General features: G+C 34.0%; 2 protein-coding genes across 2 annotated transcripts in view; both read right to left on the bottom strand.

Annotated features, from left to right (window-relative positions):
* LOC118607837 overlaps window positions 1-17,731 on the bottom strand; it is an 86,928-nt gene that overhangs the window by 37,094 nt on the left and 32,103 nt on the right. The window lies entirely within an intron of this gene.
* On the bottom strand, window positions 10,040-11,499 carry LOC107519748. The gene has a single exon (XM_016162727.2). It carries the CDS (start codon window positions 11,470-11,472, stop codon window positions 10,807-10,809), a length of 666 nt encoding a protein of 221 aa, XP_016018213.2. The 5' UTR covers window positions 11,473-11,499; the 3' UTR covers window positions 10,040-10,806.

The following is a 17,731-nucleotide window of genomic DNA, read 5'->3' as shown; positions in this document are numbered from 1 at the left end:
ACATCACTAATTAGGGAAACGCAAATCAAAACTGCAATGAAATACCATGTCATACTCATTAGAATGCCAATTATCAAGACAAACAGACGAACAAAACAGAATATAACAATGCTGGCCACTATTTGGAGAAATTGGAAACCTTGTTCACCATTAGTGTGAATGTAAAATGCTACAGCCACTGTGGGAAAATGTAGCTGTTTCTCAAAAAATGAAAAGTGGAATTACCATATAATGAAGCAATTTTACTTTTGGATATATACTTAAAAAAATTGAAAGTTGTGTCTTGAAGAGATAATTGTACCTCTATGTTTATAGCAGCATTATTTATTAAGGCTCAAATTTGGAAGCAACTCAATTTTCAAATGTATATGCACAATAAAATATTATTGAGCTTTAGAAAGGAAGAACATTTTGACATATGCTTCGACATGGATGAATCTTAAGGATATTATGCTAAGTGAAAGTCAGTCATAAAGATAAATACTCTCCCATTCCATTATTTAAGATACTTTGAGTAATCAAAATCATAGATACAGAAAATGGAATGGTGGTTTCGAGGGGCTGGGGCAGAGGGAAAGAAAGTTATTGTTTACTGGATATAATTTCAGTTTTACAAATTACGTTACAGAGATGGATGCTGGTGGTGGTGGACAACATTATGAATGTATTTAATACCATTGACCTGTACACTTAAAAGTAGTTAAGAGGGTAAATTTTTGTTATGTTTTACCACAATAAAAAAAATGGGGGAAAAAAGAAATTTATATTTTTTGATAATTTTTGACTATGCAGACAAAGCCCAGAATCTATAAAGCTTAATTATATCCTTAGAGGTAGCTGTTTTATGTAAAAATACAATTTGTTATTTTTTTCTTGAGGTTTGTGTTATTTAACTTAACTTAAAGGAACACAGTATCAGGGTTCTGGAAATCAGGGAAATAGAATTTCTGTTACTAACATTTTCTCAGAGCCGTGGGTTACTTCTGGAACTCATCACAGCCATACAAGTGTTCCAGTTCAAAGTTCTTCAGTATTATTTCTGAAGTTTTAAACAACATGTTTTATCTTTTTTAGCTTATGTTTCCTTATTTATACCTACAATGAGGCTACTATTGCATGTGATGGCGACTTGAAAGGGTAATTATTAAGATCAAATATTGCTATCTCTGTAAATACAAGGAATTCTTAACATTGTGCATTGTTTTCTTCTACATCTGGGGAATATTAAAGGTCAGGTTTTATCTTAGATGAATTTTGGACATTATCACCTGAAAGTTACCCAGGAATCTCCATCTTAATTTTTCATAAACATATACTCCCTCACCTCCCACTTCTTAATGTTTCCCAATTTGGTTAAGGCATCACCATCTCCCCACATCAGAGAGCTGGGGGTAATATTATACTTTTCCTTCTTTATTTGTATTTCAATAATCCAGTAATTCCAGCAATTTTTGCCTTAATAGGTTTTGAATGTGTGCTTCTTCATTCTTACTACTCATTAATTTCAAGCCCTTTTGAATTAGAGTCCAGACTACCACAGCTGTGTCCTAACAGGTGTACTTCTACTATTCCTCCTCTACAGTTTTCCCTTAAATCCATCCTCCACGCTGCCAGAGTTATTTCCCTAAACTGCAATCATATCATATTGCCACTGTGCTTATAAACATTTAAAGGTTACTCATAACCTCTAGATGAAGCCTAAATTTCCTACTATGTCAGACAAAGTTCCTGCTTACTTTTCTAACCTTACTTCCCATCAGCCCCCAGTCCCACCATGTGCTATATGCATGCCAAGATATGGGTGATTCCCCAAATGTGCTATAATATCTCTCACTTAACCTTAAGAACATAAATTTGAGCATGGAAGAATATTAATCATAGAGGTCTGAAGTTTCATGAGTGAGGTAGCTCTTGAGTTAAGGGAAGGTGTGAAAAATAGAATATGGTGCCTGTATACACAAACACGTTGTAGGAGAAAAAGTGGGGAGACTCATCTAGATGGGGCAGAGGGTTGCATTAAGTATTAAAAAATAAGGCATAAAGGAAGACGGGTAACGAATTGCAAGGGTCTAATAAAAAGCTTTGTTAGGTCAGCACGGCTTGATTGCCTACATGTCCTGTAGTCCTCAAAGTCTCTCTTGTAAATATTAGTGACAAAGAGGTGTTATTTTAAGCATATCTAGCAGCTTAGCACATGTTTCTAACTGGAAAATAAAGAAATGCAGTTTTCTTTTAGTGATTTCACTATATAGTTTTCAGCTCTCTTGTTGTGAGCTATTAAAACTCATTAATTCCCTTTGTTGAGTTTCTTTCTGGGTGCTCCAGAGAAAGCTTCATTACATCCAATTCATTTATTTCTAAAACTTGGTAAAGAACATATATTATCAGTTTTCCTAGGTTAGCAAGGTTGAAAGAGATAAATAGGTTAAGCAAACATTGCACAGTACTGATGCATCTCAACTATTTTAATTTTGTGTATCACACTCATAAAACAATAAAAATTAACAATATAATACCAATTTATTATGGGTGATATTAAATCCATAGTGACTATCACAATATTAAAAGCATCTTTCATAAGATCTGTTAAAATTAAGACTATCTTCTAGAGAACGAGACTTAGACAAAATATGAAGATAATTTCTGGTTGAAAAATCTGACTGCAGTTTTGAGTCATGAACAATACAAAATAATTTTATAAGGTTGCCGAAAATAACTACAGTGTGTCCTTTTCCTAATTCTGGATTCTACCACAAGCAAATAATATGAATGGGGCAATTGTCACATGGCCAATATTGTTGGTCCCAATAGATAATAAAGGCATGGTCACATCATAGGGAGGGGATCTAATAATGAACATATAATAAACGTTGCTCAGGGATATCTGCAATTTTTTGAAGTTATTTGCTCGTATTCTCAAAACCTTCTTGATTGTGCCTTTGTCATTTCCATCTCAAGGTATTCTTTTTATTAACCAAGGGCCAAAATTTTGTCTGCTACCTGTCTGGAGGTTGAGCTGCAACAATAGGATAAAAAGAAACTTGGTCATTAAGAATGATAATAAAAGAAAAATATATTTTTATCCTTAAACTACTTTAAATAGATTATTTGATAGAAAATATTGGATAGCATGGCCCTTGAAAGCTTCAAACCCATGCCATATAAACTACTATAATCACCTTACAATCATTGGAATAATATTATCTCTTATAATACTACTGAGATAGAACCACAGTAATTCTCACTTTATAAACCAGGTGTCTGCTAATCCTTGGTTAAGACAATGTTTACTATACTTGGCACCTTTAATTTCATCTTACCTTCTCTAAATGTTTAATTATAGGTTCTGATTCTTTTTCACTTGGTAGCTGTGATCATAAAAAGGTTACTTGACTACATAATACTTCAGCTTCTCATTTGTAAGATAGGCATAATAAGGAAAATTAGTAACTTTATAGGATTGTTGAGAGGATTAAATGAGCTAATACATGTACAACTCAATAAAGCATGCCAGATAGTAAATGCTATTAAATGTTGGTTATTAAACAACTGCCTGAATATTTACCTCAAATTTTATGTATTTATATGTATTTTCCAATTCAACATAACTATCTCCCCAATCTTATGTCACATCATCTTCTATTTATAAACCATTTTCAATCAAGAGTAGTAAGAAGCCATTAAAATAATCATATTGAGAATTGAATTTTTATAACTTCTTGCTTAAAACTCTCACAATTAGCAGTATTAGTAATTTTTCTGATTCAGAGCCTTTTGCAACTGTTCACAAATGGTCTTTTTAGGGCCTAGGACAAAACTTTGCTAGCCTCATTACCTATCACTATGCAGTCAGATTGGATAAACTGTGCTTTTTGGCTGTGACTAGCATCTTTTGGTGGTATAGCATTTATGGGATAAAATAAAATAGTGTTGGTTCTTGTTTCTTCTGTTGTTTCCACTCCACTTACAACTTTACTAGCCATCTTTTTATTCACAAAGTGTCAAGATAGCATGTGTGAATAGGTGCAGATTGTTCTCATCTTATAAAAAAGCTGTGTTCTATAAATTAATTTATAATTCAGATGTTTGTAATAGAAATTATTTTGTTAAAATCATTGTAAAAATTCAATGATGCCTGTGGTCTCCAATGTACCCCAAAGTAGAGGAAACTATATGTGGGGTGTGTGTTTGTATATGCTCTCTGTAAGAGGGTAAAAAGAAGGTGGTAGGGTATATTATAAAATTAAGTTTCCAGAATCAGCAACCAGGTAGTACAGCTGGTTCAGAGCAGCTTAACAGCTTGGTTAGTTTCTGAATGGAGCAAGATTAGGGAGACAGAGTGACTTCAGAATGGGGAAAAAAAAACAGAAGCTGGTAGTAAACAAGTGAGATTTTGTTAACAGAGGGTGCTTATATTTTTGGTATTTGCAATTTTTGCAAAGTCTGTATGGAGTGTTTATATGTGCGTAAGTGTGTGTGTGTGTGTGAGTGACGAGATGGGGTAGGTCCGGAAATACAAAGGATGAAGAAAAATATTTCTCATACGAATGGAGTTAGACAAGCAAGAACATATTATGATTCAATAACATGATTAAAAAATTAAGATTATTGAAATCATGTTTATTATTTTGCAATAATCCCTCTTTCTTCATCTGACATTATTTTCTTTGCCTTCACCTCCAATACATTCTTTTTTTACTGCTACCTTCTTATCCTCACTCTTCATTTTATTGGGGAACTCTACTGGGTCAACAGTCTCTATCCAATAAACATTTCACTTAATGAATCTAGGTATCTTTAGAAGGGATTGGTTGACATGACTCAGAGGCAAAACTGAAATTTCATACTGTGCTTGCTTAATCATTTCACATTTATTGTATTTGACAACCAATATGTCTAAATTTAGACTAAAAAGATCTTCAAAAAATGTAGTCTATTACTTGTCCCTTTAATGGAAGATGGCATAAATTGAGACACAGCTGCCTCCATTTTTTCAAACCTGGAAAACATGGCAGATTACACAGATCCTATATCTGTCCAATGAACCATATCCACACTTGTGTCATTATAGCGAACATTTCTGGAATTTAAGATTCTAGTGAAATATTTTTGAGAATAAAATGCCTCTTTAGTTAATTGTTTATGGTTTATGATGTTTAACAGATAGATAGTCTTAAAGTTCTCCTAATTTAGCCTCTACCAATATTTGTACTCAAGTTAATTTGGTCTGTTTTTCTCTATCTGCCTAGAGATGATGCATCATTGATCCCATTACTACATTTTAGAGGACTAGGGAAAAGAACCTTGAGCCACCAGGAAAAATATGATTCTGAAATTCCTACAAAAAGATAATTGGCACAGATTTTCTGCAATAGGACAATAACAAAGTGTTCCTTATTTTGCACTTGGAATAACTGGTCCTCCTTTGGATTGCTCACCTGGGTAATTGTAGGTTTGTGGATGGCTCAAAAAATATACATAGTGTAGGGAAAAGGGAGAAGGCTGGATTCAAGCTGACACCTTGATCTTTCAGTAGATTAATGATTGTTTTCTCCCAAATTATTGAGAAAACAATGAGCAAATCACATTGTTAGCAGGAGGAACTTTTTGATTTGTTCAATATTATTTAGTTACATTCAATTTTAGATCTTTTATTAATTCATCCTAAAAGGAGATTTCAACTCAATTTATATTAACTGAAAACTTTCTGGACCTTGTCTTATTTAACAAGGAATCCAACAATAGAACACTATGGAAGTACTTTAGTATTATGAATAATGATGATCAAATTGATATACAAAGGATTGATTTTATGGAAAGGTTTGGTGCACAGATGGCCTCAGTAAAGCAGCTTAACAATGAACAAACCTTGAGCAAGTTGCCAGTATTTTGGGGTAGGAGATGGTTCTATTGTATCTTAGATTTAAAATCCCCAGAAAACATATCTTCCACTGTCTTTGATTATCTATAGTATGCAGGTAAACTACATCTGCCTGTCTAAAGGTTGAACTTAATTAAGATTTATTTCAATGAATATTGAACAGAAGAATTAAACTTAGCCATGTATCCCTATGGTTACTTGAGCAGGAAAGAAATTGTAAACTGGGTGGGCCATTTTGAAATGAAAGTATGAAAACGTTTGGCCACTTCAGTCAACCTTCCTTTTGAAGACATTATATTGCAAATTTAGCTTTTCTTGAGCCAAGATTTATCTTCCTCAAATGTTCAAGATACTTATAAACAAAAGAATCTTCGTTGGTTAATTCTTCAAGCAATTACTAGGGGTACTAATTAACTTTGATGTAAAAAGCATACCACATTTGATTAGTATGTTCAGGCATCTATCCCTAGAAATACCTATGTAACTCAATATTTAAAAAAACTCTGATTATAATAGGTTGTACTATATGAAAACTTTTATTCAGTGTCACTACTAAATCATCTTTATTCTTTACAAACCTACCAGAAATCATAAATACCCTATTACCTGAATGATCTTAATGCAATTGTTCTCAAGTCGTTTGGCATTTGTCACAAATTTTAATTAAATCCTTGAGTAAAATTTATAAATAAAAAGCTATCTTCACAGTTTAACTTTAATAAAGGTACACTTACTATTAATTTTATCTTTTATGTGGAATTGCATTGTTTCTGCAGAACTGTAAATAACTTTTAGATAACTTATTAAATAACACTAAAGTCTCAGTAACATAGTTTTAACACCACTATTCATGGAAGTCAATGTTAACCTTCACAAGAAGAAAGATAATTTCGGGAGTGACAACTTTGTTTTCTTCTGAAATGTACAACACACAACAATAATCCACATACACATATTTCCACAACTTTCATACATTTGTGACATGCTGTGATCTGAACATTCAAAATGTTTCTAACCATTCTGGAAGGTCATTGTGATGCCATTTTATTTGTCTTCATATAACTTTTACCCTCAAATAACCACTTGTTTACCTATTAAGATAAGTAGGCACTGATCACTTTAAATGGCACTATGTTTTCCCCTTAGTCTGTATATTTTGGGCACTGTTTAATTATTAAATTCCTATTGAAGGAATAAATTAAAATGATACAAATGACTTGACCATATGGTCCGATGTCGACTTAGTTGTTTCACTTATGGATGGTAGAAAAGTTTAATTTCTTTTTCAAGTGAGCTTTTCTCCCTTTGTAAATTGTTTGAATGGGGAAAACACTTCTTTTATCTCTGTAATAATTGTTTGGTTGTTTGTGATGGAAATATGGACAAGGATGTAATAAACTAGGAAAATGTAGAAATATCAAAGCTCTAGAGCTCTAAGGGAAGGCAATCATCGATTCTTCAGAAGAATGCTTTCCTAGTGAAGAATGCAAAATATCTAGTTTTGTAAACTACTGATAAATGTATTATGAAGTCAGTCCATCTTCAATGAAAATAAAATAGTTGCAATATATTGCCATTATCTAGTTATTGTCAAAAGGCTGGAATGTATGTACCCAGGGCATAGTATTTATATAACTAGATATTCTATTAGGAACTAATTGTTATTATTATATTTTTATGGAATCAAATACTCTCCATTTGAAAAATTTGGTTTTTGAAGGAAGTAAAAGTATCTGATTTTGCAGGTAATTTTCATCTAAAATCAACATAATATGTTTTACATGCCCCAACTTAGAAAATGTAGCTCTTAGACATGTAATTTGAACTGCAAAATGTTACCTATGATGTTCTTTAAGTAGTAAGTTGAAACTCATTATAACCATATTTTCATTCATCAAGAAAGATCTAAGCTATAAATTTAAAAAAATATTTTAAATGTTTCATATTAGGGCATAAGCTCATTTGTAAAAACAAACAAACAACAAACAAATAAACAAAAAACCTGGGGAAAACATCCATTTCTAATATTAAGGCTTGTATCTTAGCAATATTATTTTTATTACTTATAATTGGCCAATATTACCCTTAAATTTATATAAAGAGAAGTTATAAAACCGTATTATATAATTACAACTGTTTTCATGGAAGGGTGGTCTCTTGGGAATATCACAAAATTATTCTCTATTAAAGTAAAAGCATTAAGGTGATGTTAATTTTGTACTTTCAAAATTAGTTATAATTTTGGTTATAAGGATATATGCCTTTTTAATGTATAATTACATTCAATTATGTATTCTAGTAGAAAACAAAGTAATTATCTTAAGTTGTACATTTATACATGCAGATACTGCAATCCAAATTAGATGTATTTGTTAACTATGCCTAATGAGGTATAACAAGGCTAAAATTAAATGTGTACCAACTTAATTACGTTTCAAGATATGTTGCTGAAGTTTCATCAAAATAATATTACTTGCTGCTGTCAAAAACAGTTTTTCAAACAGTTAGCAATCTTAGTGTATGCATAGTTTAGAGTGCTAGAAGAAACATTTAATAAAGACACATTGATAACATAATTTTACTTATTTTCAGGAGAAATAAGATAAAGTGAATTTTAAATCAAAAGTAGCAAAGGTTTGGCATTCTTTACTCCCTAATATCACATCATCAATTTCAATTTTTTATTTATTTAAATGAAAGATTAGAATATCATTTGTCTTTCTGACAGCTTTCTGCATAAAATAATATATTTGAGAGGTAATATTTTTTAAATGTCTTGATCCATGTATTTAAGGTTCATTTAGTTTTCTCTCTGCACATAGAAAGAACCAGCATCAGGTCATATACAGGTCATATACAGGTTAACTTATGAGATTGTTTGTGATTAAGTTTACATTTATGAGCTATGCAACCATTAACAGAGTATTAGACAAGCCAGCCACAGTGTAATTAAGGCCATTGTTCTATTTTTCAGTTGTATAGCAGATGGATCTTTCAAATGTGAAACCCTGTTTCTGGCTACAGGGGTCAATAGAGAAGTAATACTGGACACCTTACTTAGCATAGCCAAGTAAGTAATTTTTTTTTTATTCTGTTCAATGACCTAGCACTCTGAATTATAGGAAATAGAGAAGGAATTTAAAATCCACATGTTTACAAACTTACCTTAAGAAAACTGATTCACAGCACCTGATGATGTAGCAAATTTCATGACGTCTGATAGTTCAGCTTCTGCTATAATATCAAAATTCAGGAACAGAATATTTGAATTGGAGTGAAAGTTTAACCTGGCACCCTTGATACCAATGAGATTATGGACCCTAGAAAAATATTTCAAAATCCCAGGTTCCTTGGCATCAAGGATATCCTTGGACTCAGTGGCATGCTTAAAGCTAGCAGAGCCCATAGAGCCAGCATTGTCTATGAGGCAGACACCAAATTTGTGGTCATCAACAATTATATAATTTCTACAAAGCTTAGATAGATCAGAAAATTCTATAGTGGTTAGATTTCCAGGAGTGGAAGTACAGTTAGTGCCAGCAGCAATAGCAGAGGAGTTACCATAAACAATATTAGGAATAAAAGAACTGGAACCAATTTCTAATTCAGGCTCAGAGAGATTATTAATATTTTTGGTACTAATAGAATTATGAACACTAAGAGTGTTTATGACATCATAATTGGGGTTAGTAACAAAATTGAAGCCAATGACATGTGTAAATCTAGTGTCATGGTTAGTGTCTGAGGCACAGTTAGTGCAAGTAATATAGCTAGGGCTAATAGCACCACCACAACTAGTGGTAGAGTTGGGTCTGGCAGAATAGTTATTTTTAGCAATATAGCTGGGGTTGACCACATAGCTAGAACTTACTGCAGGAGTAAATCTTGGAACACAGTCAATATCTGAGTCATAGTCTGAGACAGCTGCATAGCTGTGGCCAGCAGCACTGGTAGATTTTGTATCATAGCTAGAATCAGCATACTTGTTAGAACTAATAGTACTATTGTGACTAGTAACATTACTAGGTTTGGTATTATAGTTAGTATCAGGGCCTTTTTTAAGGCCAGGGATATTATTGTTGGGGACAGAGCTATTGTTGGGGATAGAGCTATTGCTGGAGGCAGGGCTATTGTTAGGGCCAAGACCACTGTTGCTGGAGCCAGAGATTATGGGACCCTATCTGTTATTTTGGGTGCTAAGATCACTGTTTTGGAGGCCAGATACATTTATGTTAGGTACTAATCTATTGTTGGGGCCAGTTTTATTGGTAGAGCCAGTGCCATTATTAGGAAAAATGCCATTGCCTAACCCAATGGCATTGCTGAGGCCAGAACAAGTTTTGGAACTAGAAGTGTAGTCTAGGCTAGTTCTATTTTGGAACACAGAGGTGAAGTTTGTATTAGTGCTATTGTTGGAGCCAGAAATACAGTCCTAATCAACATCATTGTCTAGGCCAGGGGCATTGACTGAATTGTTGGTATAGTTGTCCTCAGAATCAGTGCTTTATTTGTAGTTAGCATCATTGTTAGTGGCATTATCAGTGTTAGAATCAGGTTCATTGTTGGAGTCAGCCACATCATTAGAGTCACCATCACTGTTGGAATCAGCTCCACTTGCAGGGTCAGCATCACCATTGGGATCAGACCCATTGTTTTTGTCTGAATCATTTTCAGCATTACCATCTTTGGGATCAGTGTCATCAGGGTCAGACTTATCTTTGGGGCCTTTATTATCTTTGGGGTTGTTTTCATCTTCAGATCTTTCCCATCTTCAGAGTCTGTCTCATCTTCAGAGTCAATCATCTTTAACAAAAAAACTTATCTTTGTCATTGGCCTCATCTTTGAGGTTGCCAGCACTGACCAGTTTAGTCTCATTGTCAGGGTTGGCCTTGTTTTCAAGTTTGGTAGTAAGGTTAAATTTGCTCTAATTTTCAAGGCCAGCAACATTGCTGATGTCACTGATATTTTCTGGACCAGGGTTACTATGGTGGACCATGGTATTTTGAGGATTCATGGGAAATGTACGAGTAACAGTGGAACCTCTGAGATTTTGGAGAGCTGAGACACTTTTACAATATAAATAAGAAGTTGAACCCAAGAAATATTTAGAATCCCCCTCGTGTAAAGGACAGCGAATGCCCTCAGGATGCTTAGGATCCAGGGATTGAAATAAAGGGCTGTTCCAAGATATCTTGCAGTGTCTAATAGATTTGAGATTCAGGCAATATTTAGAATTCAAAGGAATTTGGAGTTGTAAAGGATATTTAGGGTCTGAATCATCATCAGAATCAATGAGACATTTATGAAAACAAAAATTATTGATTTCCATAAAACATTTGGAACATATTGTAGCTCCTGTATCCAAAGAATATGTGTTATTTATGTGAGTCTTGGAGCATACAGCAGACCAACAGCTCATTGAGGTTGGGTGGCAGACAGGTGCTGAAATGTCAGAGGCATAATCTTCGGCATTTAAGAGATTAATAGGATTAATTTGAGATCTAGAACTCTGAAGATTCTGTAGGTATCTATATTCTTTGCAATGACTCTCACAGACAGAAATTTTGTGGCTAGCATTTCTGTGATGCATGTTATCCACTAATGTGTTTGGATCTGGAGAAAGGTTGTGGCAATGTTTTTCTTTTAACTTTTGTTGTGAGTCTTGCTTGTCACTGAGAATTGGAGATACTTCTTTGAATTTCACAATTATTTCATCACTCAGGTATTTTACAAGTTGAATTATGGAAACTGCTAGAGACAGAAGAATAAAATACGAGTAAGAATAATACAAAAATAATGATGTTTAACTTTGACACTCACATTACAACACAAATATGTGCAAAGGGAACATCATTTTCTTTCATAGGCTATTGCAATTTTATATTTGAAAAAGAGACCATGATCCTAAATTTTCTACTCAAGCAATTGTCATCTTGAACTTATTAAGATGTAAAAAATGAGGCATGGTCATTTATCTCAGATTTTTATACTCTTCAGATTATAAGAGCTTATTCTTTAGAAAATAATTAAACAGAAATTCATGGGCTTGATATGGCCAAAATAAAACTTGTTTTACACAACTTGGTTACTATATATCTGTGTTTTTTTTTCATTTTGCTTCTAGAAATACTAGTAATTAATTATTTGTTGGAATATAATCCCTATAATTTATACAATCTCCATGTTTGGAGACAAAGATTTCCTTAGGCTCGATATGTTAAAATTGCAAAATTTTCTGACATTAATTTTGTTATAAAAGATCAATTTCTGTAGCTATCACTGGCACATGATTCTAAAAATTTAGACATTTACCAATGTTTTACTGTTAAATTGAACTACAACATTCAATAATGTTATTATGGGATAACTTGGTTTTCCAGGTAATTAGAAGAAATAAAATAAAGATTGACATGACTTAATTTTAAAAATAGAAAGCCTCCTTCCATCATTCCCTCAATATCCTGAGAACACTTTCCCCATGTTTTGGCATCAAGAACAAAATTATACTTGGGAAAGAGTCTAAGAATATTGGATGGTAAATTCCACTTAGAAATTGATAGTAACTTTTTATTTAAAGAGAGAGAGAGAGAGAGAGAGAGAGAGAGATCTTCTCATCCAATTTCCCTTAAGGTCATATAGAATCCTTAAGACAAAGTTTTAATTGCACACTAATAATCTTTAGGTACTTATAAAAGAGATAACTTTAAGTAGATCCATTCTAAAAAGCACTCAGTAGGGTATGGTATATATGACTTGGCCTATAGTGAATCTTTTTTTTTTTGTTGTATAGTCCTCATAGATATATTTCTAAGAACAAGAACTCATGTTCTTATAAATACATGATGTCATTATGTTGCCTCTGACAACATGGCAGCTTTCGATTCAATGGTGCGAAATATACAAAGGGAAAACAGTAAAAACAGAGTTCTTAAGTTGTTGCCCTCACAGAATAAAATCATTCATTTCCTGTGGATAAACCATAGGGAACATATGGATTAAAGACTTCGAACTGCCAGCAGGCCTTTTATGTTACACACTCTTCCCCCTCTCTTTAGTCATTATATGTCTACATAAAAGTAAATGGGTAAACAAAGTCTTTAAACTGTAACTCACAGGAACTAAAAAAGTGATATATAAACTGAATTCCCTAAACACCCAGGGTCCTTCTCAGTGTCTTTACTCTTAGGGCCTTTTCTCTGCCTCTCTCACTGTCCTAGTCTCTTTGCCCCTGTCCCTCTGAGTCTTTGTTAGGCTTTCCCTCTTTGCCTCTGAGAAGAGACCACACTCTGTGGGGAGTGTTACCCCTTTTTAAATAAACTTTCCTTTTGACTCTAACTTCGGTGCGTGTGTTGAATTCTTTCCACACTCTCCACCAAAACACCCTCTCCTTCTCTCAGTGCAGGGCTCAAGCTCCCCTCCACTAGGGGAAATTTGCCATCCTGCATCATTTATTCTGGCAATGACAAAGGGATCAAAGGACAAAAACTCATCCCACCCAAGTTCGCCATGCCTCTTCTCGGCTGAGTGGCTGGGGTTTCCCCCAAGCCACGTAGATCACTTGGCCTTTCTAGGGGGCAAGAGATCTGTTCTCTAATGGAACAATAGTCCACCAGTACTGCTTTTCCTACTTTTCTTCCTCTAACTTTACTAACTCAGTGTCACCAGTGGAATTGCACAGAAGACCTGCTGAGGGACTCTGTCCGAACTCCAAATTACAAGACTGTGCAGCACCTTTCAGCCACAACAGGATGACTAAGCCCCTGGGAAGTCTTCTAGTCCTTCCTCTCAGCTCCTTAGCCTTTTCCTTCTTCCCTTCCCTCTCCAGTGGAAACTCAATTGGGGAGGAGGTGGGGTCATGGTTGCAGCTCCACTGAACTCTCCTAACTCATCCTCTGTCTGTCCTGTTCTGATTTCTTAATTGGCTCTGGGATGCCAGAGCAATTTCAGAGATAGCCCAAATCTCTCAAAATCATACAACAGATTGGCCAGCCCTGATTGCATCAGGTCCCCTGACCTGCGTCCCATACAATGCAGGAATCCAAAGAAGATCTTCCCTTTTCTCTCCCTCCCTCTCTCCCTCCCCATAGGTAAACATCTACATTAGTGGGCCCAGAACCCTGATGCATTCGCTCCTTCTGGCAGCAGCGACTAATCCAGGCCCATGCTGCACATATGTTTTCCTATTTCCCTGCACCAGGAGGCAGGGGAAAAAAACCTGCCAGCACACATTTTCTTTTAGGGGAGGTAATCCTTTTTGGTTGCATCTGCAGCAGTTAGTGCACCTGCCACACCCTCAGTGGACTGGGGTCACACGCTCCCCCTCACTGGCTTGACTGGGGGTGCTCTCTCCTCCGTCCTTCCACTTTCTCAAGTGGTACCATCCTGAATGCATGCACATGCTTCTCAGCAGAGTAACACGCTTTCAGACACTGGCAGCAGGTTGGAATGCATTCCCTGGTTCTTTAGGGGTTAAAGTTCAGTGTTTTCTTTTTTACCCAAGGTGCCCAGGTTCACTCAGGTTCGATTCCTACTTAAGCAAGAATATGTTTCCTCCTTCCTCCCCAGTAGCATGTGCACTTTCCAGCTTGTACCCCTGGGGAAGGCAGGAACTGCTACCCTTCAGCCCAGTTGTCAGTGAAACAGGTGGCAGGAGTTCCTTGCAGCAAGGACCCCATAGGGGCCCTGCCTCTTCCCAAAGTAAGAAGTTTGGCTTGTAAATGGTTCTCTATAATATTATCTCATGATTAGATCTTTCTTTCTTTACCAAAGACAAGAAAAGTGGGAAGAAATCCCATATGTACAGACTTCTATGCTCCTTTACCAAGACCCAGACTTATTAGATGGTCCAATGTAGAAGCGTCTCTCCAGAGATCTGAAAATCATTAAGAATTTTATATCCTCTCCTTTCAATCTCACACTTTGAGGGGGTGCCGAGTTCTCTTGGGACCCCATCTGTTTTATCACTCACTCAGGAAACTAGATTTGCCCCTCAGGAAAGTTACAAATACTGATGATGGGGGAATAATAAAAGTGTGAGATGAAGACAGGGAAAAGCTTAGGGAATTCATCACCAAGAAGGCAGTATTATAGAAATGTTAAAGAGACTTCTGTAAAAAAAAAGAAGGGGGAAAACAAATAAATATGAATAACAAAATGGCAATAACTCTGTACTTATCAACAGTGGCTTTCAATGTAAATGGATTAAATGTTCCAATCAAAAGACATAGGGTAGCTGAATGTATAAAAAAACAAAACCCATGCATATGCTGTTTACAGAGACCCACTTCAAACCAAATGACACAGGCTGAAAGTAAAAGGATGCAAAAGATATTTCATGCAAAAGATATTTCAGACAAAATAGACTTTAAAACAAAGGCTATAATAAGAGACAAAGAATGACATTACATAATTATGAAAGAATCAATACATCAAGAGGACATAACTCTAGTAAACATGTATACACCCGACATAGGGGCACCTACATACATAAAGCAATTATTGACTGACATAAAAGGAGAGATCAAGAGTAATACACTCATAGTAAGGTACTTTAATACCACATTGACACTAACGGACATATCCTTCAGACAAAACAAAGTGAGCTTAAATGACATACTAGACTAAATGGATTTAATAGATGTTTTCAGAGCATTTCACCCCAAGGCGGCAAAATATACATTCTTCTCAAGTGCACATGAAACATTTTTTCAGGACAGACCACATGTGAAGCCATAAAACAAGTACCGATAAATTTAAGATTGAAATATATCAAACGTCTTCTCTGATCACAATGATATGAAACTAGAAATCAACTGTAAGAAAAGAACTGGAATGACTCAAACACATGGAGGCTAAATAATATGATACTAAACAATGAATGGGTTAACAATGAAATCAAAGAAGAAATCAAAAGATACCTAGAGACAAATGAAAATGAAAACACAACCACTCAAAATCTATGGGATACAGTGAAAGCAGTCCTAAGAGAGAAATTCATATCAATAAAAGCCTACCTAAAAAAAATAAGAAAATGCTCAAATAAACAATCTCACTTTACACTTAAAAGAACTAGAAAAAGAACAACAACAACAAAAAAAAAGCCAAAAGTAAATAGAAGAAAGGAAATAATAAAGATCAGAACAGAAATAGAGTTTAGAATAAACAAAATAGAGTCTAGAAAAACAATACAAAAGGTTAATAAAAACAAGAGCTGGTTTTTTGAAAGTATAAACAAATTTGACAAACCCTTAACCAGACTCATCAAGGGAAAAAGAGAGAAGACTCAAATAAAATCAGAAATGAAAGAGAAGTAGCTACTACTCCACAAAAATACAAAGAATTATAAGAAAATACTAGGAACAATTATGCATCAATAAATTAGACAATCTGGAAGAAATAGATATATTCCCAGAAACATGCAATCTTCCAAGACTATGACAAGAAGAAACAGAAAATATGAACTGACTGATTACCATCAACAAAATCAAATCAGTAATCAATAACTCCCCAAAAACAAAAGTCCTGGACAAGATGGCTTCATAACCAAATTTAGCCATTCAAAGAAAAATTAACACCTATTATCCTCAAACTATCACAAAAAATTCAAGAAGAGGGAAGGCTCCCTAATTCTTATTATGAGACGACCTAATTCTTATTATCTTTATTTCAAAAACATAAAAAGACATTAGAAAAAAAGGAAACTATAGGCTGATATATCTTATGAACATTGATGCAAAAATCCTCAACAAAATATTAGCAAACTGAATCCAGAAATACATTATAAATATCATACATCATGATCAAATTTGATTCATTCCTGGGGTGCAAGGTTGGTTCAATATCCACAAATCAATTAATGTACTACACCACATTAACAAATAAAAAAATAAAAATCATATGCTCATATCAATAGATGCAGAAAAAAAGCATTTGAAAAATCCAGCATCCATTTATGATAAAAACCTCAGCAAAATGGGAATAGAGGAAATATATCTAGGTTTAATAAAGGCCTTATATGACAAACTTACAGCTAACATTATACTCAATGGGGAAAGGCTAAAAGTATTTTCCTTAAGATAAGGAACAAGACAAGGATGCCCACTTTTAATATTTATTTGGATTTTCTTTCTTATCCTTTACTAGAGTTTAATAATTTTTTTAAAGTTCTTGTGCATTTTGTTAAATTAATTTAATGTATTATGGCATGTAATGGTATCTTATTTTTTATTATATTTTCTAATAGATTATTACTGGTATACAAGAATCTTACTACTTTTATATATTGATCATATACCAGGAAATCTTGCTGAACATTTTTATTGTTGGGGCTAATTTTCTTATTAATTATCTTGGATTTTAATGTACATGATAGTATCATCAGGAAATAATTACAATTATTCTCTATATCAATTTTTATTCTTTCCCTTTTTCATAAACATTTTTATTAGTAATTAATGTGTAAAAAATGAAATTAAGCAATTTTATAAGAATGTTTTAATAGTTTTTTATTTTCCAATTACAATCGACATTCAATATTATTTTATATGAGTTTCAGTTATACAGCATAGTGGTTAGACATGTGCAGATAGTTCCAAAAATACACGTGTTAGTTTATTATACCAAACATTAAAAAATTCCACCATATAAGAACAACTTCATTAATATTTGATATAATAAACTGTCATGCATATTTCTGGAACTATTTGCAAGAGGTTATACTAGAAAAGTAACATAAAAGATATCTAGTTATCTTATATATTTTCCCATCTTTATTGAAATATAATAGACAATTAGTTGCTTGCATTTCCATTGTATAATTTAATGAGTATTTTTAAAAAATTATAGTTGGC

The sequence above is a fragment of the Rousettus aegyptiacus genome, unplaced genomic scaffold (genome assembly GCF_014176215.1).
Source record: "Rousettus aegyptiacus isolate mRouAeg1 unplaced genomic scaffold, mRouAeg1.p scaffold_m13_p_9, whole genome shotgun sequence".
NCBI lineage: Eukaryota > Metazoa > Chordata > Mammalia > Chiroptera > Pteropodidae > Rousettus > Rousettus aegyptiacus.
Note: the sequence above shows the minus strand (reverse complement) of the source record. Positions and strands in the feature narration are given on the sequence as shown.